The sequence below is a fragment of the Sphaeramia orbicularis genome, chromosome 12 (assembly GCF_902148855.1).
Source record: "Sphaeramia orbicularis chromosome 12, fSphaOr1.1, whole genome shotgun sequence".
In the NCBI taxonomy this organism is placed as follows: Eukaryota; Metazoa; Chordata; class Actinopteri; order Kurtiformes; family Apogonidae; genus Sphaeramia; species Sphaeramia orbicularis.
This window is the reverse complement of record NC_043968.1, coordinates 64,863,844-64,888,949: the sequence shown is the minus strand read 5'-3', so window position 1 is coordinate 64,888,949 and position 25,106 is coordinate 64,863,844. Positions and strand designations below refer to the sequence as shown.

The 25,106-nt window shown below is 38.3% G+C and overlaps 1 protein-coding gene across 1 annotated transcript in view; it reads right to left on the bottom strand.

The window, feature by feature from the left end:
- The window catches only part of grin3a (glutamate receptor, ionotropic, N-methyl-D-aspartate 3A), a 150,620-nt gene that overhangs the window by 103,003 nt on the left and 22,511 nt on the right, over positions 1-25,106 (bottom strand). Inside the window, exon 2 of the mRNA XM_030148898.1 lies at positions 17,368-18,092. Coding sequence (XP_030004758.1) covers positions 17,368-18,092 — 725 coding nt within the window. The remainder of the gene's footprint in view (positions 1-17,367; positions 18,093-25,106) is intronic.

Here is a 25,106-nt window from a genome sequence, read left to right as displayed (position 1 = left end):
CATGATTAACATATCTATTATTATTTAACCTCACCAGTGAATTTCCAGCCTCTCCTCCTCTACCTCCTCCCACCTCTTGACTCCCTGTCACCTAGCAAAAATATGTTGATGCATGACATATGAACAGATTAGGGATACAGTGATCATAAAGTTTGATGGTACAGTTATTGCCTAAGCAAAAAAGGCCTTTAGTTTCAATTATTACATGTAATTTAGTCCCCCAAAATATGGATGAAATCACATCTAGAATCACATTTAGAATCTGAGGTTTAATTGTATTTTCCCCACAAATTTTCTTTATGTGTTTTTTAAACAGTTGTTCTTCCATAGAAATGCATTAAAATAATACGTAAACTAACATTGAAAAAAGTATGTCTGTTTGGCATTAAATAATGTCTTTTATTCAATATCTGTGTTGAGCCTCTACAGTTCTATACCCTTGAAGTAACTTACACTTTGACAACTAAAGAAATGTCTTATGACCAGTTTTCTTTTCTTTGACATCCTTTACATTCTAGATACCGAGCACACACGCACAGGCATGCGCGCACACAAACATACACATGTACAAATGTACATGTAAATGACACCACTGATATAAAAATCCGTCTAGCTGATGCAACCCAGGCAGAACAAATGCCAAACATATTGAAAACTTACATCAGCGGTCCAACTAGCAGGTTCCTTTTACAAGTAGATGGAATGACAACGGGGATGGCCAATCATATGTACGTTAGCAAAACCAATGAGCCAATCAGAGAGTGATATTTACGTTAGAGGCAGGACTTCTGGCAGAGACCGACTATTAACCCTTTGTGTGCCATAATCATTGACTAAACACTATGGACAGTGGTTGTATTAATGGTGTCAACAGAGTAGTGGTTGGATATTGGTAGGGACGTGACCCTAGCGTCCCTTTGCAATTCTACGTCCCAGACCCAAAGACTATCTCGCTATCGCAGTAAAATTTATCAGCATCAATTTTGTGATCCATCTCATCCAGCGTGAGTTCAGCCATCTCCACTGCAAGGATGGTGGCACAAACCTCAAGTCTAGGTATGCTGGGTTCAGACAAAGGAACAAGTTTGGCTTTATGTAGGACAAAGCAAACATTGTTGATTCATTCTTTATCAGAGACTCAAAGGTAAGCCACTGCACCAATAGCCTTGCCAGAAGCATCTGAAAAGAGACAGCTCTGTGTGACTTGCCATTGACAAGGAACTTGTGTAGGAGCATGGGATATGCAGCTGGCTCAACTCCTGAAATGGATCCTGCCAGGTCGTCTAATCCTTCTGTTTCTCCACTGGAAGTGGAGTGTCCTAATCAGAGGTGCCATTGGTAAGTTCCTATAGTAACCTTGTAGGGTGACTGGAAGGACTAAGCCAATGGGATCAAAAATACTGTTTATAGTGGACAATACCGTAAAGTACTTACACTTTTTTTGTGTGCATTCCCAATTTCTGTGCAAAGGGAGCATTGTGTGGTCCACTGACCACAACTCTTATAATGTCTCTCCCAAGCAAGAGTAGGATATGAGCATTTGGGTTGAACTCTGGGATGTGTGCAGTCACTGACTTCAGGTGGGGATGATACAGTGCTACATGTGGTGTAGGAATTTCTGACATGTTAGTGGGGAGTTGGTCACACTCTATTAATGTTGTTAATGAAAGAGAGGGTCCTCCGTTCACAGGTTCAATTTGGAAGCCTTCTGATTTTCTGTCAAACATGCTTACCTGCACATGTTCTTAGTGAGTAGGGAGAGGAATAGGTCTTGGCATTAAATAGATCAAAGAATTCTGGCCTTGCCATTGAGCAGTTGCTCTGATCATCCAAAAAAGAGTACATGTTGATAGTCTTGTTGCATTGTCCCTGACCAAACATATTTTAGAGCAGGACATTGCCAGCTGCTTTTCACTGCAAATCTCCGTACAGTTTGAAGTGACAGTAGGTGTAGATAGAGGATCTCCTGGTTCATGGCTGTGGTCTGGTGTTGGTACTTTACAGTCTTTAGGTCCCTGATATAAAAGAGCAGGATGCATAGCTGTGATATGGTGGTCACTTTCATATTCACTGCATTTGACAGTGGTGTTACAGACCTTAGCCACATGAGAGACTGAGCCACAGCACCTATAGCATATTCTGTTTTCACAGAGGAAAGCTTTTCTCTCATCCAGTGGTTTTGCTCTAAGTCCACAACACTTCCTTAATGCATATGGCTTGTGATGTATTGGACACATCCGTCTAGGTGTCTCATCTTTCTTTGAGATGTTGGAATTGTGCTCAGTATCTGCAGAAATTCTGTCTTGTTCACTGATGCAGGTATGGTTCTTGTACAAACGTCTGCTTTGTCTCTGACAGGACCATTATTACTGCTGGTTAGAAAAAAGTTTTGATAATTCCTAGTGGCTGCTTCATGGCAAATAAATCCAGTGAAAAAAGAGAATGGAGGGAAGAGGCAATTGTGTTCTTTGAACCTGGAGCCTATGGATATCCATTTCTCCTGCTGAACATAAGGAAGATTTTCCACTACAGGTGCAATGCCACAAGCAGTATCTAGGAAGGCTAAACCCAAATAAGTAGCCATCCTCCTTCACTGATTGAAGCTCCATAAGGAGATCTCCTAGCTCCTTCAGTTTAACATGATCTTTACTGGAGATCTTGGGAAAAACAGAAGAGAGCCTTTTCAATGGCCTCAGGTGAAGCATATGACTTGCACAAATCTAAATCTCTCAGGTTAGTCATTGAACTCGTTGAGCCCAGTCATCACTAGCTCTCTGCATGCTAAATATTTAACAAAATCTGACATTGCAGGGGTGTTTACCTGGTCAACAGGAGGGCTGTGGGGATACGACACAAATGGTGGACCTGGATGATTCCCATCTCTGAAACGTGGTTTAGTGTCTGGCCTTTGACTGTCTAAATAGGTCTTTTTTAGCATGAGGAACTGCTTTGGGATGAGGTAAGTAATGGGACTGGATATTTGAAGGCATCTGGGTTGGAGGAATGAACTGCAAATCTGCACATGGAGTTCCCCATATGACTAAGCTGGCTGCTGGTTCACCTGACGGGAGAGCAGGAATATATTAGCTATGATTCAACAATAGCACATTTTGTTGCATCACATATACACTTGTGCAGTCAACAATATCCCTCTCCAAAGACATCCCACCAGCCCTGCTGCTTGCTACTTCAAACCTGATCTTCAGCTGCCTCCAAAACTTCAGCTTGTGCCATGGCAGCAGCTGCCTCTTGCTGTAAATCCAAAGTCCCCAGCTCAGCCACCAGTCGGGCTTTATTGATCATTGCTTTTGCTTCCTGTGTTTTCTGTTGACCTTCTCTTTCAGTTTGCTCTAGTTTTAGCTTTGCCTTTGTCTCAGCATATGAACCATGCACACGAGCTGCCTTTGCCTGTGCTCTGGCCCTGGCTGCTAGGCTGATCTGGTGGATGCTAGGCATCTGATGGATGTAGCACAAAAATGTGTAATATCTACTGTAGAGACTGGAGTTGCAAAAATTGCTTTGCCTTTTTACTGTGTTGTCCTCCTAATGGTGTTGATTAAAGGGGCCATATTTTACTAGACTCACTTTTATTAATCTTGTGTATTTGGGGACCCTAACAGTTCAACAAGTTTGAATTTGAACTCTTCAGGTGCTGCAAAGCTTTCTTTATATTCATTCCAGCAAAAAATCTAGTGGACTTCTACAACCCGTTTCAATTCCTGCTTAATTTATTAAGTTTTATAACTAGTTATATCATGACATTTGCACATATAAGGTCAATACTTCAATTGAACATTTCTCTGAGTACACCATAATTGTTTGTCAGCAGTAGTGGTTGTAGTAAAAACTGAAAATATGTCCAAACTTTGAGCAGATTACCTAAATAGTTCAGTTGTTGGTTGTATTAAAAAACACAAGTGGTTGAACAGGACAGAAAGCACAGCCAACAACCTGGAGGGGTGGGGCATGAAATGGATTTGGATTTAAAGGGCTAGCGCTCAAAATGACTTGTCTCATGTCATTAGTCAGAAATAGGGTTGAAGATGGGCCTGTGGAGTTTAATTAAGGAAGAATTCAGACCCAAGCATAGCATTTCCAGTTTCGTAGACCACAGGGAAATGTTTTAAAATGCATAATTCCATTTAAAACCTAACCTTAAGTCAGGATTTAGTCTTCAAGCTTCTTGTTTATTGAAGACTCTGGTGCTGACCCAGATAAGGAGTAAAACTAAAGGGAAATATATACAGCTTTAATGTCAAAATAACTAAGAATACACATAAGCAATTTTGTGTAGAAAATCTTAATTTTGTCCTTTACAAAACATGTACAACGTAGAGTAACTGTTCAGTATTGTTACATGTTTCAACCATATCAAATGAGGGTATGAAAAACTTAGCATGGCATGAGCATGGAATGCTCTGAAATTTACATTAACCAAATACAATGAAGTAAAAAATATTTCTTGATACTCGATTATCAAATGAAATGATCGATTATTTACAGGCAATGATTACAATGGGGCAAATCAACAGATTACAATAGATGCTGGGACATCTGGGACAGCTGGCTTACACATCTGGCTTACTGAACATATGAACTACCTGTAGTTATACTTTTTCCATGTAATACCTCGAGTTGGTCAAAGGAAGCACTATTTTCACTTAACTTAAATCTACTGCCTGGGAGGCAGAACAGTCATATTTTTTCATCCAAAGCTGATCAAAACAATAGGAAATAAGTGAATATCTCCTATGAAACTGAAAAACATCCCTTTTGTTATGAAGTTACAAAAAAAATAAATAAATAAATAAAAAAAGGAAATTGTGGAAGGGGTGCTTAATTTTTTCCATTTAGACTGTGCTTAAAGCCGATAAAAGTTCTTTGATGTCCTTGTGATACATTTTGATTGATGATATCTACTCATCTGGTTTTTGGTACTAGGCCACTGCACTTTCACCGCAGGAACAGTATGAAAATAATATGACCCAGTCACCCTCTACCCCATCAGCATGTTTGTTTGTCATAGCAATGCAACCTAGACACATACTGACTCTTCACCTCACTGTTGGAACCCAGGGTTGATTTGCGTGCTTCTATGCTTACATAGAAAATGTAATGTTCATAGAAAATATAGTATAACTTTGATTTCGCTACTTATAACTTCACTTATACAGCAATAATTCTGGACTGAACAATTTGTGATTTCCATGGTTTCATGTTACTGTTTAGAACCTCATCATCTCACTTGGAATATCAGAGAAGGTTGTAAGTAATGGAGTGCTAAAAAAGCAATACCAGGTAAAGTGAAATTAAGCTGATATTTTAAGTGGAAGTACAGCTGTAATGTGACAAACACAGTCAGGCTTCAGAGTTAAGAGGTTCATGGGGAGAATTTGCACTTTTAAAATCTGTTTCTGCATCAATCTTTGCACAAAAGTTATGACAAATTCTCTGTATGATTACATGAAACAGTTGTGATAAAAAAAAAAGACTAATTGATTCCAGTTGCTTTTCTTTGCCTGTTTTATTTGCACTTATCTTACTTTTCCAGGTCTAACACTGCCTCACCAAAACAAAATTAATTATTTTCTAACTGCTGCATTTAATCAGTGCAGAGATTTTCTTCGCAGTAGCAGGTCTGTGTTACTATGCCTCTTCAGCAGCAGTAGGTGAAGGTTTTCAAGTCCATTCAATTTATCTCACTCAGCTTGGTTATTATAACTGAATGCATGTTTTCACTGAAACATCATCAAGTAAACTACAACTTGACTTTTACCCGCTTTATAGCAATGTTGCAGATGTTTAGTACCTAAGCATGAACACAGAAATAAAAGCAAAGACACTAATTGAGCTGCACTTTAAAGAGATTATTATTAATCAACTACAAATAGGCATGTATTACGATGTTTTCTGGAAAACCACAGATGGGATAAAATATATAGGTATCTAGAATTAAACTAATAGATAAACAACATACAGTACATACTTTTGTATCAAATTTCATTGCACTATACAATGGTATTTTGCAATGACAATAAAACTTATTCTATTCTATTTTCTTCAGGAAAGTTAATGTTTCTCCATAAGACAGAAGACCACCATCACAAGACAAACCTCTACGGACAATGCTCTAAAAACTGAAGGTGTTTTAGCTGAGGACTTCCTCAACAGACATTACTTTAATAGCTGTAAAACACAAAAACCAGTGACTTCTAATGGCAAATTTTGCATGTAAATGATAAACCAGTCAACTAATCCTTTCATTAATTTTACAGCAATGTTGCTTTTTTTTGGAAGTATGCTCTGTCACAATGATGAAACCAAAGTTCATTAACTTGTTTTCATTGCACTAATGAGTAGATTCCTTTTGAATTAACAAATTGTCCTTTCATCATTAGCAGTATAGGTTTATAAATAATTTAATATTAAAATTATTGGTTTCAATAAAGAAGCAAGGGCTATTACAGAAAATTATTTAAAAGTGCAAAATTCAAACCAAATACATTAAAATTAACACACTGAATTATAATACCAAAAAAAAAAAAAAAATCTGTCTTACACATTTAGACTCATGCTCACTGGCATCCTTGGATCTCGAGTTGCCCCTCGCTTTTTTGCATTATTGCAGAATAGCATCAAATCTTAATGTATCTAAGCAGTTCTCATGGGTCTGAGGGTCCAACCACCCCAAAGAAAAAACAAGTTGAAATTGGTTTCAAAAGTATATAAAGTCTGAATTGCACAAACTTTAGCACATGAGTTTTCTTCCTCTGCTGAACTGAAGGGCAGTCAACCCCAATACTTCATCACACCTTCATCCTATTCATATCTCACTCTGCCTGTGGTATGATACAGGATTTGTCCCCTGTGTTATTGTGAAGAAAACTCTCCCAGTGAATGAAGTGTAAAGGTTTTGGCAGTACTGTTTATGTCAATGGGCATGTTCTCAATATAATAGACAGGACTTGGGGTAATGTCATCAGAGTCATCAACATTTCTATATATTCATATAAATGAAAAGTAAAATGTTGACAATTGGCTCCTTAGGTGGCATGATAAACAAACATTGAGAAAAGGCTTTAAAGAGCCAAGCAAACTAAAAGCAGAGCCAGTTTTTAAGCAAACAGGAAAAGTATATTTTGGAGTAGTGTTTTGGTCCAATAAATCACATTGTTTTCACCATCAGATTAAAGTTCATCTTGGGAAAAAGTGCAGAAATAAGTCATTAAGAATAGTTAGCGGAGAAAAAAAAAAAATCTCAGATGGCAATCATGAAGTTAATTTAATAAATTACCAAACTTTATAACCAAGTAGACACTAGAAATTGGAAAAAGAACAAGTCAATATGCATTAGCAATTCTAGTTCAACAGGGCTGGACAGTCCATACAATCCTATGGCTTCACCAAAATGTGTTACACAAATAGGAAAGTAGACCTTTGGGATATAACAAAAACAGCTTCTTTACCTTTGGTGTTTTTATGCAATACAAACATAGTCCCACCCCCAAAAAAAGTTAGATGTTTCAGCTGACAACAAGTTCTATATCCCCAACTGATGCAGTGAGGAGATTCTTATTTCTTAATTAAACATCAGAAAAAGATCCTGTGGTCTGATGTGTCCAGATTGACCCTTTTTCCAGTATGATGGATGCATTAGGGTGAAAAGAGAGGTAGACACGTGTTGTAGTTCCTACACTACATGTCTGTGGGGGCAGTGTTATGATCTGGGCTTGGTTAAGTTGGTGAGGTCCAGGTTCACAGCATTATGTGTCCAAAAAAATGAGGTCAGCTGAATCTGAATATACTGAATGACCAGGTCTGAACATCAGCAGATTTATTTTAGCTTATAACACATAAATATTTGAAGATGATAACACCAGGATTTAACAGGCTCATAGTATGAAAGAGTGGTTCAGGAGCATTAGATGTCATTTTCACAGATGGATTGGCCACCACAGAGTCCAGGCCTGAAACCCATAGAGATTCTTTGAGTTATGTTGGAGAAGACTTTACACTGTGGTCTGACTCTCCATCATCAATACAAGACAAAAATTAATGTAACTATGGATGGAAATAAATGTTGTGACATTTTTTTTGACACAGCATAAGCACTGAGTGGCATAAACAATGCCACAGTGAATGCATCTCAAAATCAAAGCTAAAACCGTCCCATCAAAATATTGTGTATGTGACTTATTTTGGCCAGGTCAGTGTACATTAATTCCTTTTACCAGCATTCCTGCTTATCAGATATTACTATCTAACATGTATAGAATTCTCTGGGGTAGGCATATGACCAGCTTTAGCAAATCCACATTGTGTGTAACAGCTCGGATTAAGCCCAGTATCCAACATAGGAAACTAAACCTCCGCAGGTAAATCCACTGCTTTCACAGGGTCAATCATAGGTCTGATAAATAAGGTAATAGGTCTTCCTCCACCTGCTTTTTGTTCCTTGATATGGAAAACACATGCAGACTAATTGACACTTCATAAGAAGCTTCAATGAGCCAAAGAAATATAAACAAAGCGGAAATCTCCTACCTCACCATGTTTAAATCATTCTCATCCCAGGATGATCATTCTGCTGATTCAGGTGTTTTGGGGAGGATCTGTATAGGAAAGGTCAACCTCTAATTATAATGCAGCGGTGTGTGATCACACACACCTCATCATTCAAATGGTATCTCTGTGATGTAAAGTGGTGCAGCTGCAGATTAGAGCCCTGCTGCTAAATGCAATTCATCACATGTTATCATTTTACCATAAAGCTGCTTTTATGCAGACTATGCACTCCATGCATGCTCACTTGTTCATCTATGCCTGTTTCTGAGGCAAATTCCAGGTGGACTGTGACCACACACCAGCATAATATATGTGTGTGTGTTTGTTTGTGTGTGTGTGTGTGCGTGCGTGCGTGTACATTCTCAGTTTTAAAGGATTACTGAAGTGAAAATACAGGGAGTTGTTTAACATGCATAGCACAGAGAAAACTGAAAGTAGAGGTAGTATTAGGCAGGCTTGTGTTTGGATTCCACTGTAGTTTTGGTGCTTTGATCACAACCAAAATAAATATCAAAGACAAAGGGCCAGATCTACTAAAGGTTTGCGTGTATTAAAACGTGTGCAAACTCATTGCACATGCAAAAAAAAATGTACAAACTGATTTACTAACAGTGCGCACTAAGGGTTGCATCTTTCAAAGGTGCAAAATAGCGCGTCTGCATCCAGTTAGTACATTTGCCATAATGAATATGCAATATGGGGCATTTATATGCAATTGTGCATGTGCTGGGAGGAGAAAATGTAAATATAATAATTTAGCATACGCAAAGTGATTTATCAAACCTGAAAGCAATTTTGCTCATAGAAACATGTCTATATTTGACACATCTCAAAAGGAGGTGCAAACGGTTTGGGTGCGTAATTGCGCACACATGGCTGTGGTTAGGGGACATCAAAATGATGAAACGAGATGCAGAGAATGCATTTTCCCCCCTTGTGTGAACATTTTTGGAGAAGAGAAAATAATTGAGTACCACACACACACACACACACACACACACACACACACACACACACATACACACACTTTACGGGACTCTTCCACTCCTGATGATTGTGATTAAAAATACGCGCCGACAAAATGATGTACGCCTAACAGTCATTCAATCCAAACCCTTAAATAAGGTTTTTGCGTGTGCTACTGGAGACAATACACTGGAAAAACTGCTCTGGTATTCACCAGTGCACTGAATGATCCAGATGCATGGAAATGTAACGTTGGAGGACTTTTGCCACAGAAGGTATTGCATGACTCATTCATTCATTCATTTCTCATTTGGAAGGTGGTGTGTGTGTGTGTGTGTGTGTGTGTGTGTGGGGGGGGGGGGGGCATACATCTCATTAATTTTTTTCTACTGTCATTCCAAAAATGTTCACACGAGGGTGAAAAATCCGTTCTCTGCATCTTGTTTCATCATTTTGATGTCTCCTAACCACTTCCATGTGTGAGCAATTACACATCCAAATTGTTTGCACCTCCTGTTGAGATGTGTTAAATATAGACGCAGTTTCTATCAGCAAAATTGTTTTTGGGTTTGATAAATCACTTTGCGTGTGCTAAATTAATTTATTTACATTTTCTCCTCCCAGCACATGCACAATTGCATGTAAATGCCCCATATTGCATATTCATTGTGGCAAATGTACTAACTGGATGCAGACGAGCTATTTTGCACCTTTGAAAGTCGCAACCCTTACGGCCTAATTTACTAAGATCGCAAATAAAAATAACAGGCGCAAATGTGCTTGCTCGCACTAAAATATGCCCGTGCTATTGATTTGCGTGTCAGGGTTGATCAACTAAGATTGCCTGCGCAAATGACAACAGGCACAAAGTCTTGGAGACCACCCTAATTAAATGAAGATTTTGCGTGCGCTACTGGTTGTCGTCATGGAGACAGTATGCTGTAAAAACTGCTCTGGGATATGCCAGCACTCATAAATATGCTATTTTTCCACACAGAGGGGTGAATGGGCATTTCTTTGTTCTTGTTTATCAGTGGTGAAGTGTGTTATTAGTGAAATAAATACCTTCTCTCTTTATGTTGTTCTGCATGCTGAACAAAAACTTTTAAGTCCGTGGGCATGAGAGAAAACCCTCCACATAAGTGGTTAAATGGGCGGGTCAGGAGCCTAGTCACAACACCGTGGACATCGCTGTTTGTATGTGTTTATGTGTGTGTGTGTGTGTGTGTGTGTGTCTGTGCGTGTGTGTGTTGTGCAGTGCTAGAACCCGTCCCGTTCGGTCTCCCTACGTGCGCGCGCATGTGTGGTGTGAGACAGAGGGAGAGAGAAAGACAGAGAGAGCCAGGCGCGGGGGGCAGGCCCATAAAGTGGGGGCCATATGTCTCAAATTATTTTTTTTTTCTAGATATACTATTTTCTTTTGTTCAAACAAGGAATAGTTTTTTAGATGTTACCTGCTTGACAGTTTCGACTGTGACTCCAGTCTTCCTCAGAAGCGTCATCCGACGTGTTGCTGACGTGTTATTTATCAGCTGGTCGGCAACACGTCGGATGACGCTTCTGAGGAAGACTGGAGTCACAGTCGAAACTGTCAAGCAGGTAACATCTAAAAAACTATTCTTTGTCTGAACAAAAGAAAATAGTATATCTACATAAACAGAAGACAAAATGAACGTCTTTAGCATTATTTTTTTCTTCCATCATTCCATAAATGTTGATGTGATCAGAACAAATCGGTTCTCTGCGTTGTGTCTATGCCTCCTCCTCGCCACAACTACTGCAGCCAGTTTTGCATGAAGTTAAAACCTGCTTTTCAGACACGCTAAATATAGACACAAAATCAGCCACCGCAATCAATTTCAGGTTTGGTAAATCACATTGCACACGCTAGATAAATATCTGCATTTACTCCTCCCAATAATTTTGCTCGTTCTGGCAGCAACGCCATAATCATCAAGACAAACATGCTAAATGGGTTGCATGAGCTATTTTACCCATTTGAGAAGCGCAAATCTTGGTGCGCCCTGTTAGTAGATAAGCTTCAACGTGTTTTTGCATGCACAGTCAAGTTTGCCCACGTTTTTACACACGCAAACCTGTAGTAAATCAGGCCCTTAGTGTGCACTGTTAGTAAATCAGTTTGTACATTTTTTTGTGTGTATGAGTTTGCACATGTTTTAATACACACAAATCTTTAGTAGATCTGGCCCTCAGTGTGTTTGGATTATTCTGTTCATTTATTTCATGAAGACAATGCGCTCTTTCCTCTAAAATGCTGAGCGTCTTGGCTGCTGCCATCTTAACTTTTTCCCACTTATGTTATTCACTTTCATTTAAAAAAAAAAAAAAAGTGTTAACCTATGTTTTGTTTTGGTTAAATGTTTGAGAAGGACTGTTGATGCTTGTGTCTTGCATATTTTTTATTCTGCTCCTTACTTTGCATTGTTAATGTTCCAGTGAACGTCAGTACAAGTTGCTCATTATTGAACAGCTGTGTTGTTCCTCCGCTGTCAATGTGATGACGTCATCATATGACAAGTCGACTCGACCTCAACTTTATTGACAAATAAGTCAATCTGAAAAAAAATCTGAAGTCACTAATGCCCTACTGTGTATGAATTGTGCTTTATAAACAAATCTGCCTTGCCTTGCCTTGCCTTACCTTACCTAGACTTACACACTCAAACAGGCAAAATACAGTACAGGTGTGGGAAATTATCATATTACAGCATTTCTATGATGAAACGAAAACCTCAGCTGCATAATCAAGTCAATGGAGGAGTGTCTTAAAAGTTGCAATACAACTCATGATAGCTGGGATAGGTTATGATTTGCTCAAAAAAGCCCAAACTCCCATAGGTTTAACTGAAATTTGATCTGAAAATACTAAGTCAATAACTTTTTCCAGGACTTTTTTGAGGACTCCAGTTTCATCCGTTATGTTTGGACTCTCTTATAACTGATTTGCTCTACTACAGGCTCAGGCTGACTGTGGATAATTGGTTTTGCTAATAAGACTATGACTTTGTTAGGCAGTGCTTGATGAAGTTCACTGTTTTACAGGGCCAGTAAGTTACCGTTTGCTAAATTAATTCTTCTGTCACTAATTCTATGCAGTCTATGTCTATTCTAAGCATAATAATGATCAACTATCTCAACTGTGGTCTTCCTTTCCAGTTTTAAAGTGAACAATATGAGGCACTCGCACACTGTATTACTTTTAAAATGCCACTAATTCCTCTCTTGATCATTATTCCCCATGTGCTTGCAATGCAATGCACAGGGGACTATTGTTCGTCATATTTCTTCTTCTTCTTCTTCTGACTTATACAAAAAATTTTGCAAAAAATGCAGCCCAGGACCATTGGAAATAGACCCAAACATGTTATTACAAAAATGTGCAGCCTCATCTTGAAAGCTGTGCTATGTTATTGGCTTGACATTCCGATGCACAGATTTCGTTAAAATTGCAAAAAACCGGTCAAATTTGTCCATCCGAAATTAATTGGGCCATTTTCAAGTGGCTTCCATTCCCAAACGATTCGTGCTAAAATTATTCTGTCAATGCAGAAATGTTCAGCTTGGCCCAAAGATTATCTGTGTGGTCACGTGGTAACGATATCACTTACGGTTTTCACACAAAAATGCAGAAAAAAACCCATTCATTTTCAATGGGAGAGACAAAAAAGTTGTCTGTTTTCTGACCACTACTGCTTCGTCATACTTTCACCTACAGACTTCACTTAAACTTTAAAATGCAGGCATTTTTGTCATCTCTCCAAAAATGTCTGTGGTATGAGGATGGGGTTTACAGTTTTCAGTAGGTGAGTCTTCAAAAACCCCTGGGTTTAGTGAAAATCTGATCTGCTAGCGTGGGTGATGTCATCACCTAGAGAGGAGGAGCAGCGAAAATTCACCTGAAAATTTTCTGGACAACTCACCCTCCCGGCCAAACGATAAATAGGAGGTGAATGATCTTTTCCAAAAATGTAGCCACGGTTCCTGGGCTTCATATGAACCCATGTTTGAAGCCCTAGCTCTTTCTAAAGTGAAATGACAGGCAGTAGTTTCAGGGCATATCCCTTCTCAGCTCCTATTCAGATCAATACAAATCAGTGTTGCTGTGCTCCTGGTGAGATGACTGTTTTTACACTGACATAATTCAGTCATTTCTCACAGTACAGACAAAAAAAACACATCTTTGTGTTCCCCAGGTCTGTCTCCTGCTCATGATTATGTTGGTTTTCACCTATCATTTACGGTTTTCCCATAATTAGCAGCTTTTCTGGACCTTTTTTCCACAGTGTTTCAGTCATAGATGAGCATGCGGGTCTGTCTCCTCAGTGCCTACTCTGCTCGTTGTCATGGCAATGGCACATGTGGTCTGTGTGTCACAGCTGCAGACAATTAAGATAATTAAGGCTCCACAAAAAAAAAAACATACACTAATACAGATACAGTACAATTAAAAATACATCTAAATAATAAATAATGAATGCAATAAGAATAAAAATAAAAACATATAAATATAATTAAGCTGAAAAACTTCCCATAAATTCTCTCTATGAAATGAATGAGCTCACCTGGGATCACATACACAGACACATCGAACTATTCAATTAAAGGAGCCTATTTAAACACTGCTTTAACAGACCTGACAAAGACTGTGGGAGGGGCTTCTCATCTGAATACAGGTCTACAGAAAGTCTGTGGTGACGTCAGTCCACAAACACTGACACACAGATACATATATGAAGTGAATGGGACATATTTCTTGCTTTAACATCGCACAAGTCCACCGATCCAGCAAGAGGCAAGCACATGGGTTACATTTCCTTCAGGAAATGTATGGAAGTCTAGTTTTTTATATTAAGATTAATTTTTTTTTTTTATTAAATATTCAAAAGTGAGATTGAATATATTGTTACTATCATCCCATAAAGACCCTAACATCCACCATCAATCAAAACCATCTACTGATCGAAAATATTTAACACCTGTTAATCCACTAATCCTATCAATTAGGGTTAGGGTTACATTACAATAATTGGTGTAAAATGCAGTTTATCATCTTTTCATTGTCATCAGATATGACCCATTTGGACGTTCAGAGGCTTCATAGTTACTGTGGAAACACTGTCATCGTCTACACCATTGATTCACCAGTAAAACCCATGGAGTTTGATCTATGACAGTGGATGGAGACACTTGTTTTATGTTCAGTTAATGATATATTTTACTGAAAAAGTCACTATTTATTCAGTTTTCTGTTTTTGATACAATAACTGACAACTTTATTCTGAGCTTTTATGAATATCTACATGATCAGTGCATGAAATATTGGAAAATACCAGGTTTTCACTGGAAAAATGCAATATGTGGAGGATTATTTTATAATAAATGGTGCCAAATCACTAAAGAAATATTAAATATGCAGAAAAAAAACCTGCAGTCTTCATGGGTTATTATTGTTATTATTATATAATTTATTACAAAAATAACTCTAAAGGAACTCAAGCATTCTTTGAGGAGATTTGAAAACACTCAGCATTTTACTTATCTAAAAACCCACATTTAAACAGTACCATCATTTTACCTGAATAAAAGTGACCACTTCTATTTGCTGTGTAGGTCATAGTTCCTGATGCCTTCATCCTTTATACTGTTGTTTACCTTTCTTCTACTCCAGTTGCACTGTTTATTTATACAGTACATCATGTTAGGGAAAAATGAGAAAAACACATAAAGTAATTTGTCCTGTCAGCAGAACCTAATATTAGATGATACAGATCTGCTGTATTGCTGACATAGCATGGATGAAGTCATGAAATGTTCAGATACAGGGCCAGGATGACACAAAATTCCAAAGCCCAAAGCTCCATTTCACTCTATAGCTGTTCTCTCCAGGAGAAGCGGCCAGTGCATTACAGGCTATAGACACAAAGAAATCAGTTGGTGAGGACAAACTCGACCAAAACTTCCTTAAATTAGCTGCTCTGTTTATAGTGAATTACATAACAGACATTTTCCACCTTTCTATTTTATCTGGTACAGTTCCTAGAGTTTGGAAAACTGCTTTAGCAACTCCCTTACATAAAGGCGATGGAACAGCTGACCTTAACAACTACAGATATATCTAAACTATCCTGTCTTGCAAAAATACTGGAATCACTTGTAAATAATCAACTTAAAACATTTCTCTCAGTCCACTCTGTCCTAAGTATTCACCAGTCTGGCTTTCGAGAAAAGCATAGCACCTTTACCACTGCAACGCTTGTTAAACAATATCATCTTGGCTTTAGATAAAAAAGAATCGCTGTGCAGCTCTTTTTATTGACCTCTCAAAGGCTTTCAATACAGTTGACCATGAACTTCTCTTAATTAATTTTCTCAGTATTGGGTTTGATAGCATCACTTTTAAATGATTTCAAAGTTACCTTACAGACAGACAGTAATATGTGACTCTCTTTAATGGTAAGTCAGACATTATTCATGTTTGATTGATCAAGGATCAATCCTTGGACCTGTTCTATTTATCTTGTATATTAATGACATGGTAACTATTGTCACTGGCTGTAACATTCATCTTTATGTGGATGACACTATTTTGTAATGCACTTCTGATTATTGAGAGCAGCTTGTAAGTCAGTGAAACAGTGCTTAAGAGATTCAATTGCAGAATGTACAAACTGGTTCTTAATGCAGGTAAAACCAAATTTATGCTTTTCACTAAATCAAAAAAACCATCACTTACAATATTATCTCCACTAGTAATGGTACAACTATTGAAAGAGTTTCTGAATATAAATATCTTGGAATTTGGATCAATGACAAAATTACTTTCAAACATCATGTGTCTAATCTGGGCACTAAACAAAGACCAAAAAAAAGTTTTTTGTTTTTTTTTACAGAAACAAAGTCAACTTTTACATCAGTTTTAGATTTTGGAGACATTTTATAGAGGAGAGCATCAGCTACAACTCTACATCCATTTGACACTGTTTATCTTTCAGCCCTGAGATTTATTACAGACGACTGCTACAACACTCACCATTGTGAGCTGTATTCTAAAGTTGAATCGCCCTCTCTATCTAACAGGCATGATAGACATTGGGTTTTATTTATTTTTCAAGCCCTCACTGGTCTTTTACCATCCGATATTAACTCTTTAGTACCTTTTACTGCAAGTCTCTATCATACACGCTCAAAGAACTGACTTACACTATAGGTTCATTCGGTGCATACTGAATTTGGAAAGTCCAGTTTTTCTTACTGTACACCTGCAAACTGGAACACTCTGCAAAACCATTTAAAACTTATCACACTTTTATCATTAGGATAATTTAAATCCTAATTTGCATCTTATTTTATCTCTAGTTGCTCCTGTTTTCAATTAGACTTCTCTGCTTTTAATTCATATTTATCACTTTTAACTTTTTGGTATTTCTGATGTGTTCATTGAATCTTTCAAATGTTTTGTGTTTTGTCTCAGCTATATTGTAAATGAGGTTGCTTCCTCAATATATCTCTAAGTTTAAATAAAGTTAACATAATAATAATAATAATAATAATAATAATAATAATAATAATAATAATAATAATAATAAAATTAAACAATCTCTGATTCACCAAATGACAGATCTGGTCGACATAGGAAACTGTTAGACTGCCAACTTCACAGACAAGTGATAGAATATACTTGTATCTCTAAAACAGCGGCTGGGTTTGTAAAATGGTTGAATGTGGTCCCAAAGTCTTCATCTAAACTCTTGTATGTGCTGTTTGAAACTTGACATGATGAATTGAATGATCATTTTAATATCCACAGTTACATACCTTGACAAGTATTCCCCTGAACTGCTGTTGCTTTGCTGTACATCCATACAGTTGGTAGTCCCAGGTACAAGTGCCAAAGCAGGATCCACTTGGGCCGCACTGCCCACTGCTCGAGCCACCAGCTCCAGTGAATCATGAACATAGTGATCCAGTGAAGGTGACCCCATGACCCCATGAGCTAGTAGCCCCAAAGGTAACCCCTCTGTTCTAAGCTCAGCCACATTTTGGCTGTCTCCCAGGACCCAGTGAAAGTCTGGGAGCATCATCCGGGTGGCCAGCGTCCACAGGCGACGCACTTCTCGGATATCACATCCAAATGTCACCACTGCTGTCGTGGTTGAAGGTTCTTTTAGGGCATCCAGATGCTTCATGAGAGCCTGCTGCTGGTCTAATTTAGAGGAGGATGAAGAGGATGAGGCAACAGAGGAGACATACAACGCAGTTGACAATGATGCTGCTGCCTCCACTCCTGTTGGTGTCATACTGGAGGACGATAATGAGGATGAAGCTGGTGATGAGGTCAAAGTGGTAGTTGTCAGATTGACAAGAGTACCCAAATGGAAGCGGGTGTTGTTCTTGATGAGGAGGAGAAAGTCTCTGATGTCCCATTCCTGGCAGACCAGAACGCTGATGTCCCACCAGCCATTCATCATGAGAAGTGAGTAGAGGAGACGGGATGGGGGGGCCTCTACTGTACGCATCGCCATTTGGAAATGGAGAGAATTCTGCAAAAATAGGAATAGAAATTAATGACAGTTGGAAAGGTTAGAGAGGGGGTGGTTTAGAAGTAAGTAGACAAAAAAAAGTATAGTTACAGTGTAAGAGAATCATAAAGGAGGAGGAGGATTGTAAAAGATGTTGAAGAGCACCATAAGAGAATGGTGAATTTGACGTGAAAGATGAAAAATGTTCTATATGCACTTTATTTAACCAGGTGAAATCCTCATTTAAATTAAAAACCTTTTTTTCCAAGAGTGACCTGGCCAAGACAGCAAACAAACAAAAAAACTTTCACACATTCCAAAAAAATACACATAGTATAGTTCTCACACTATAGTTCAAGTTCAAGAAATCTTCATGATCTCAAAAGGGCAAATTCTGTGCAGCCAGCAGAATAACAAAGTGCAAACAACATTCAGAGCACATTGAATCATTTAAAACCCCCATCGCAACAGTGACAAAGGAATTCTTCAGTCTGTTTGCTCCACATTTTGCATTGAAAATATGCAGCTAGATAGAAGCAACGCACAATTGCTGTGGCGTGGATGGCTCAGCCAAGACTGACTGGGCCTTTATTAAAGACCTCACCACATGTAGGTATGGGAGATCATCCAACAATATGCCTGAAGTTCTACTGCACAGTTGTACAATGCTTTGCAGTTGGTTCCTGCAAAATAGGGGATAATATATACAATAAAAGAAAGTTAATGATTAGTAAAAGACAAGTTCAACCGGGATTTCAGTATAAATTTTGAATTAATCATATAGCCAAAGCATCTTATTTTCTCAATCCATTACAATATATATAAATTACCGTAAAATAAAAAGTCCATAAAAAAGAGGCAGTGTATTGAAAAGCTATTTTACTTAATTCTGCTCTGACTCCACCATTTATGGGTTTTCTGAGAGCACAGTGTACACTATATTATTTCCCCATGTGAATGAAAGCACTGAAGTGCTCTTCAAAATTACCAGAGGTGTCCAACAAAAAGAACAGTTATGCTACTTGTGTTGCTGTATGACTTTGTCTTGATCAGTTCACTTCACCAATAATGTTTCCACAGGACAAAATCACGGCTAGTCCATTTATTTTAAAAAGAGCAATCTAAAGATCTTTAGGACCTGGGACTCATTTGGAACTAGTTGTAATATGTCACCTGGTGTTCTAGTCCACATCATGAAACTACTTAAGCTTAGAACCAAGACATGACCAAGACCAGAGTAAATACACAGCAAGGGCATTAAGGCAATGATATTCTCTTAACTCAGAGTGTTTTACAGTGAGTTGCTAACCAGCGCCAGCCTTTTTGGTCATATCCACTAATTTTTGGAGGCCCATTGAAAATGTTGTGTTAGGAGTATGTGAACACTGAAAATATCAAAAGAAAGCAAAGAACTGAAGCTTTTACACACAGAAAACTATTTTATTCTATCTTCATTCCTTTGTGAGGCATAAACATTTGAATATTAGTCATTTTCAGGAAAAAACTAAATTTTGAGCAAAAAACTGAGAAAATTGCATTTTTTTCCCAAAGATATTGATTTTCAAGATAAAAGTGATTTCCTATTTACATTTTGACTCTGTCTTACTTAAAAACAGCAACACTGTATTCAAATCACAAAATAAAATACTAATAATAACAATAATAATTCTAATAAACAGTTCTAAGATATCCCAACGTTCCACAAAATATTAGGGGAAAACAAAGACTACACACCAAACTTCATACAAAGCATCTACTAAAGCACCAGATTCCTTATAAACTTTACACATTAACATACATCAGTTATGAGTAAGGATGTCCGATATTGGCTTTTTTGCCAAAAACCAATATGCCGATATTGTCCAACGCTTAATTTCCGATTACAATATCTATCAATATCGCTGCCAATATATGTGGGATATTAAACTAATTTTAGGTAACATCACATATCTCCTGTCATGGAATTAACACATCATGCCTAATTTTATTGTGATGTCCCATTGGATGCATTCTCAAATGCAACAAGGCTCTCAAAATCTAAACACTGTCTGTGCAAAGAATGCATACTTCAACTTAACTCTTTCCCTGCCAGAGCATTTTCCAGTGAGTTGGTAGCCAGTGCCAGCCTTTTTGGTCATTTTCAGTAATCTTTGGAGGCTGACTGAAAATGTTGTGTTGAGTATGTGAGTATGTGAACACTGAATACATCAAAAGAAAGAACAGAACTTCAACTTTTAAACACAAGACACAATTTTATTCTATCTTCATTCATTCGTGAGATATGAACATTTGAATATTGGTCATTTTCAGGAAAAAACTGAATTTTGAGCAAAAAACAGAAAACTGCATTTTTTTCCCAAAGATATTGATTTTCAAGATAAAATTGATTTCCTATTTACATTTTTGACTCTTTCTCATTTACCAACAGTAACACTGTATTCCAAATCACAAAATAAAATAATAATAACGACAACAATAATAACAAACAGCTCTAAGATATCCCATCATTCCACAAAATATTAGAGGAATCTACACCAAACTTTAGACCAAACATCTTCTAAAGCACCAGGTTCCTTCTAAACTCATCACATTTACATACATCAGTTATAAGTCTTCCACATATTAGTTTAGTTTTTTGATATAAACACTTCAATATTCCTCATTTTCAAGAAAAAAAGAAACAAATGAACTAAATACTGCAGATTTCTGGCCTTTCCTTGGCTGTACCACATCCTCCTGTTGGACCACCTGCTGTGTTTAATCTGTAAATAATTATATGGACATCTAGTTATTTATTTATTTATTTCATACTAAAGCCAAATCAAACAGTGTCTTACCTGTGTTTTGTGTCCTCAGTCTGAATCTGAACTCACTCTAACAGATGCACACTAGCTGTCCTTTGTCTTGTCCCATGTCTGTGTGTCTTCTACTTGAATGTCCTCTATAAATGTCTCTTTTCTCTTCCTCCTGTCTGTCATTGTCTCCGCGTCGCTCCATGCCCACCCCCCGTGTCAGACCTGAGCCGCTCCGTGTTTCCCATGTTCCGTGTCCATCTCCCTCACCTTCTATTTTTCCGTTCCTGTGTCTAAAGGTTCTTCTGTAGCTCCATCATATATTGAATTGTCAGACTCTGTCTCCATAATCATCTTTAAGGCTTTTGAAACTGCACGCGGTTCCTGCACAGTCTGCATTTCCTCATTCAGTGACTGTTGCTGGATGCGTTGCCATGGGATATGGAGACTCCAGTACGGAAACGTTAAACCCGGTCCGTCATTTTTCTGAAAAAGCTGCTTAATTGTATGTTTTTGGACTAAGAAAAGTAATTCACATGATCCGCAACAGCTTCAACTACAGTATAACAGTGAAAACATGGAGTGAAGGAAAATCTCGTCATTGGCGGAGAAAGAGTTAAGTTGTGGAAAAAATGCCATATTTATTTATTTTCTCTCCCTCCCTCCATGAGTCTATTACAGTGTGGCAACTCTACTGTACAATTTTGAAAACTGCACATTTCTTTCAGCTACAAACAAAGCTTCATTTACGCGTCAGTAAATAACGGTGAAATCAAGGCATTATTTTATCGGTTTTAATGAGAGGCAAAAAAAACGATACCGATATTCACCGATATTACATTTTTGTGCCAATATCGGGCCAATAATATCGGTGGGCTGATATTATCGGACATCCCTAGTTATGAGTCTTCCACATATTAGTTTAGCCTTTTTCATATAAACACTTCCATGCTCCTAATTTTCAAGAAAAACAAGAAACAAATGCACTAAATGCTGTATATTTCTGGCCTTTGCTTAGCTGCACCATGTCCTCCTGTTTGACCATATCCTCTTGTGTTTGACCTGTAAATAAATACAGGAACATCTAGTTATTTATGTATTTATCAATAAATGTATATATTTATTTCATACAAAACCCAAATAAAACAGCACACATGAACAAGGCCCTGGCCTTGTTCATGTGGGGGCCCTAAGCAAGACAAGTTGCCCCCCCCCCCCCCCCCCATCGTACCATTCATCCATAAACACAAAATAATTTCACTCTGAATCATGACACTAATTCATGTCAAAAGCTTACCATATGAAGCGAAGCCAAAGCTATACATACCAATGTGTTATAGTTTAACGCAGTGACAGTAAAACAATAAAGACTGTAATAAATATTGACTGACTTTGGTGCAGGAGGCTGGGGTTTGTATCCTGGTCAGGGTGTTCCCAGTTTCTGATGCACTCACCACCTGTCAGAAAGGCCATAAGGGCCTGTTGCACTGCAGCTTGTGAAGTGGCAGTAGGTAGGCACATGTAAGACAACTCATCAAGGGTTAAAATCCCACTAGTTGTCTTGCTCTGGGGCTCATACAGCAGTGGAGTGGGCCTGGAGAGTTAGAGGAATATTAAAGCGTTGTCAGTTTCAGTTTGACTTCCCCTCTATCCCCTTGACTAACCTCCTGTTCTAACATAAGGTATTTACAGGACTGACAAAAATGTATCTGGCAGAGTGTAGTGTTTATTGCATATAAACAGCTGAAAGCGGTACTGACAGTGACACAGGACATCATGGCAGCACTGTATTAGATTGTAGCCAAACACTAAAAAGATAGTGCTCAAACACTCCACCGAGTTACCATGAAGCATTTGTTGTCATTATGTTTTCATGAAAAAATGTATTTCACATTACCTTGAGACAGCCATTTCTTTTCTTCTTCAACTTTTTTCTTCATATGTTTATCAGTGCCTGACACATATAGTCGTTTGGACATGGTGAAACTGCTTGCTCCAACAAAGTGACTAATCGCTTCATGCTGGGCTGCCAAGTTTTCATTACAATCACCGTTTTCACTGCCAGATCATCAACAAATCAAATGACAAATGATAAGTTTGAGGCCCCCTGGTGGCTGCAGGGCCCTAAGCAGTTGCTTAGTTCACTTATAGGGCGGGCCAGTTCTGGTCTTACCTCTGTCACCGTTGGCATTAGGGAGATGAGAACCACACTTGTGTTGAATCCGCTCTGTGTCATAATCTGAACTCACACTGTCTAAAAGATGATTTGCACTTGACTAGGTGTCCTTCCTCTTGTCCCACGTCGTCTGTCTTCTCCTAGAATGTCCACTATAAATGTCTCTCATAGCTTCCATCTGTGATTGTCTCCATGTTACTGTTTCCCCGTGTCTGTCTTCCTCATCTCCTATTTCTCCATCATTGTCTCTAAAAGGTACTTCTGAAGGTTCATCATACATTGAATTGTTGAAGTCTGCATCCATAATCATCTTTAAGGCCATTGAAACTGTGCGCGGTTCCCATGGAGCTGGTATTTCCTCGTTCAAAGTGAATGGCACCTGTATATGTTGCTACGGGATACCGGTGATTCCAGTTTAAAAACTTTACAACCAGTCCTTCATTTCTCCGGAAAAGCTGCTTCCTTGTTTGTTTTTGGACTAAGGAAAGTAATTAACATGATCTGCAACAGTTCAAACTACAATATAACAGTAAAAACACATATTGACAGAAAATCTTGTCATTGGTGGGGAAGTGTCGGGAAGCAATTGATGGAATATCTTGTCAATGGCGGGGAAAGAGTTAATAGGTGGACAATAGGTTTACCATAGCCCTGAAATAAAACTTCCAAATAAAAGGGACAGGGATGGGCAGGGTTTAGGCAATAACTATATTGTGGCCCATAAAGTTGCGAAAAGTCTGCAAAAAACATTAGATCTAATCACTCCACTAAAACATAAGATTATAAAACAAAGGAAGTAAGCTCCCTGGTTTAATTTTCATTCTCACCATTAAAAGCAGCATACCCGAAAACTTGAGATAAAGTGGCGTTCTGCTAAACTAATAGAACACCATTCAGCCTGGCAGGACAGTCTAAATAAATACAAGAAGGCCCTTTGTTCTGCTAGAGCAGCTTATTATTCATCATTAATAGAGGAAAATAAGAACAATCACAAGTTTCTTTTCAGTGCTCCAGCCAGACTGACAAAGAGTCACAGTGCATATGAGCCTAGTATTAATGGTCTCCTGTCCTCCACAAATTCTAGTACACCTTTAAATCCTTCAGAACCAGAAACTACAGAGTTGACCATTGAACCATTTAGTTTCATGGACTGCTTTTCTCCCATAGACATCAGTCAGCTAACTTTGATAGTCTCTTCATCTAAATCATCTACCTGTCTCTCAGACCCAGTTCCAACAAAGTTCATCAAAGATGCTCAGAATCAGAATTGCCTTTTTTGGCATTTGACAGTACAAAGTACATAAAACGAAATTGAGTTCAATGATTAGGGACATCGGGCCGCTGCTCCTACTAGAGCGCTACCACATACCCTTTTCTTCGAAAGAATTACAGTAAAGATAATGCAAGCACATACATCACAAACATAAGACAATATAAACACAGTACACGTGGTTACGTGATGGAACTTTTAAAATGGATTCAGTTGTGGGAGGGGGACAGGAAGACAAGAAGAATGTTGTGAGGCAGACAGAGATGGGGGGGGGGTTAAATGCTTGTATGTGGTTAGTCCTTTAAAGTCTGTTTGTGTATGAAAAATAAGAGACTCAGACTATCAGTTCATTCAGTCCTGAGTCTTGGCCTTGGAAGGATGTTTTGACTGCAAAGGAACAGATTAGACAAGAGTGGCTCCAACTGCTTTACTGGCTCCCAGGAGGAACAGAATTAAATGGGGAAAAATGATTTGATTTCTGCTTAATTTAGTTATGACTTAATTGTTGTTATATCCGGGCCTCAGCATTAACTCCTCAGTTCAGAGCAGATAGATCCTCCTGCACAGTTCGTCCATTTTCCCTCAGTCCCGCGATTTGCCGGAGCGCATCCACGGTCTGTCCAGCGATGTAATCCAACTTTTGTGTGAGTCCACAGCTCGTCCAGCCAGGTCTCGCACACAATCGTCCGATTGTGTCACCATCCGCTGTAATACCTTCATGTTGTCACTAATCACTCCAAAGTGCTCCTAAACTTTGATTGACAGCAGAGGGGTCTCTTTGTGTGCTGCTGTCTTTC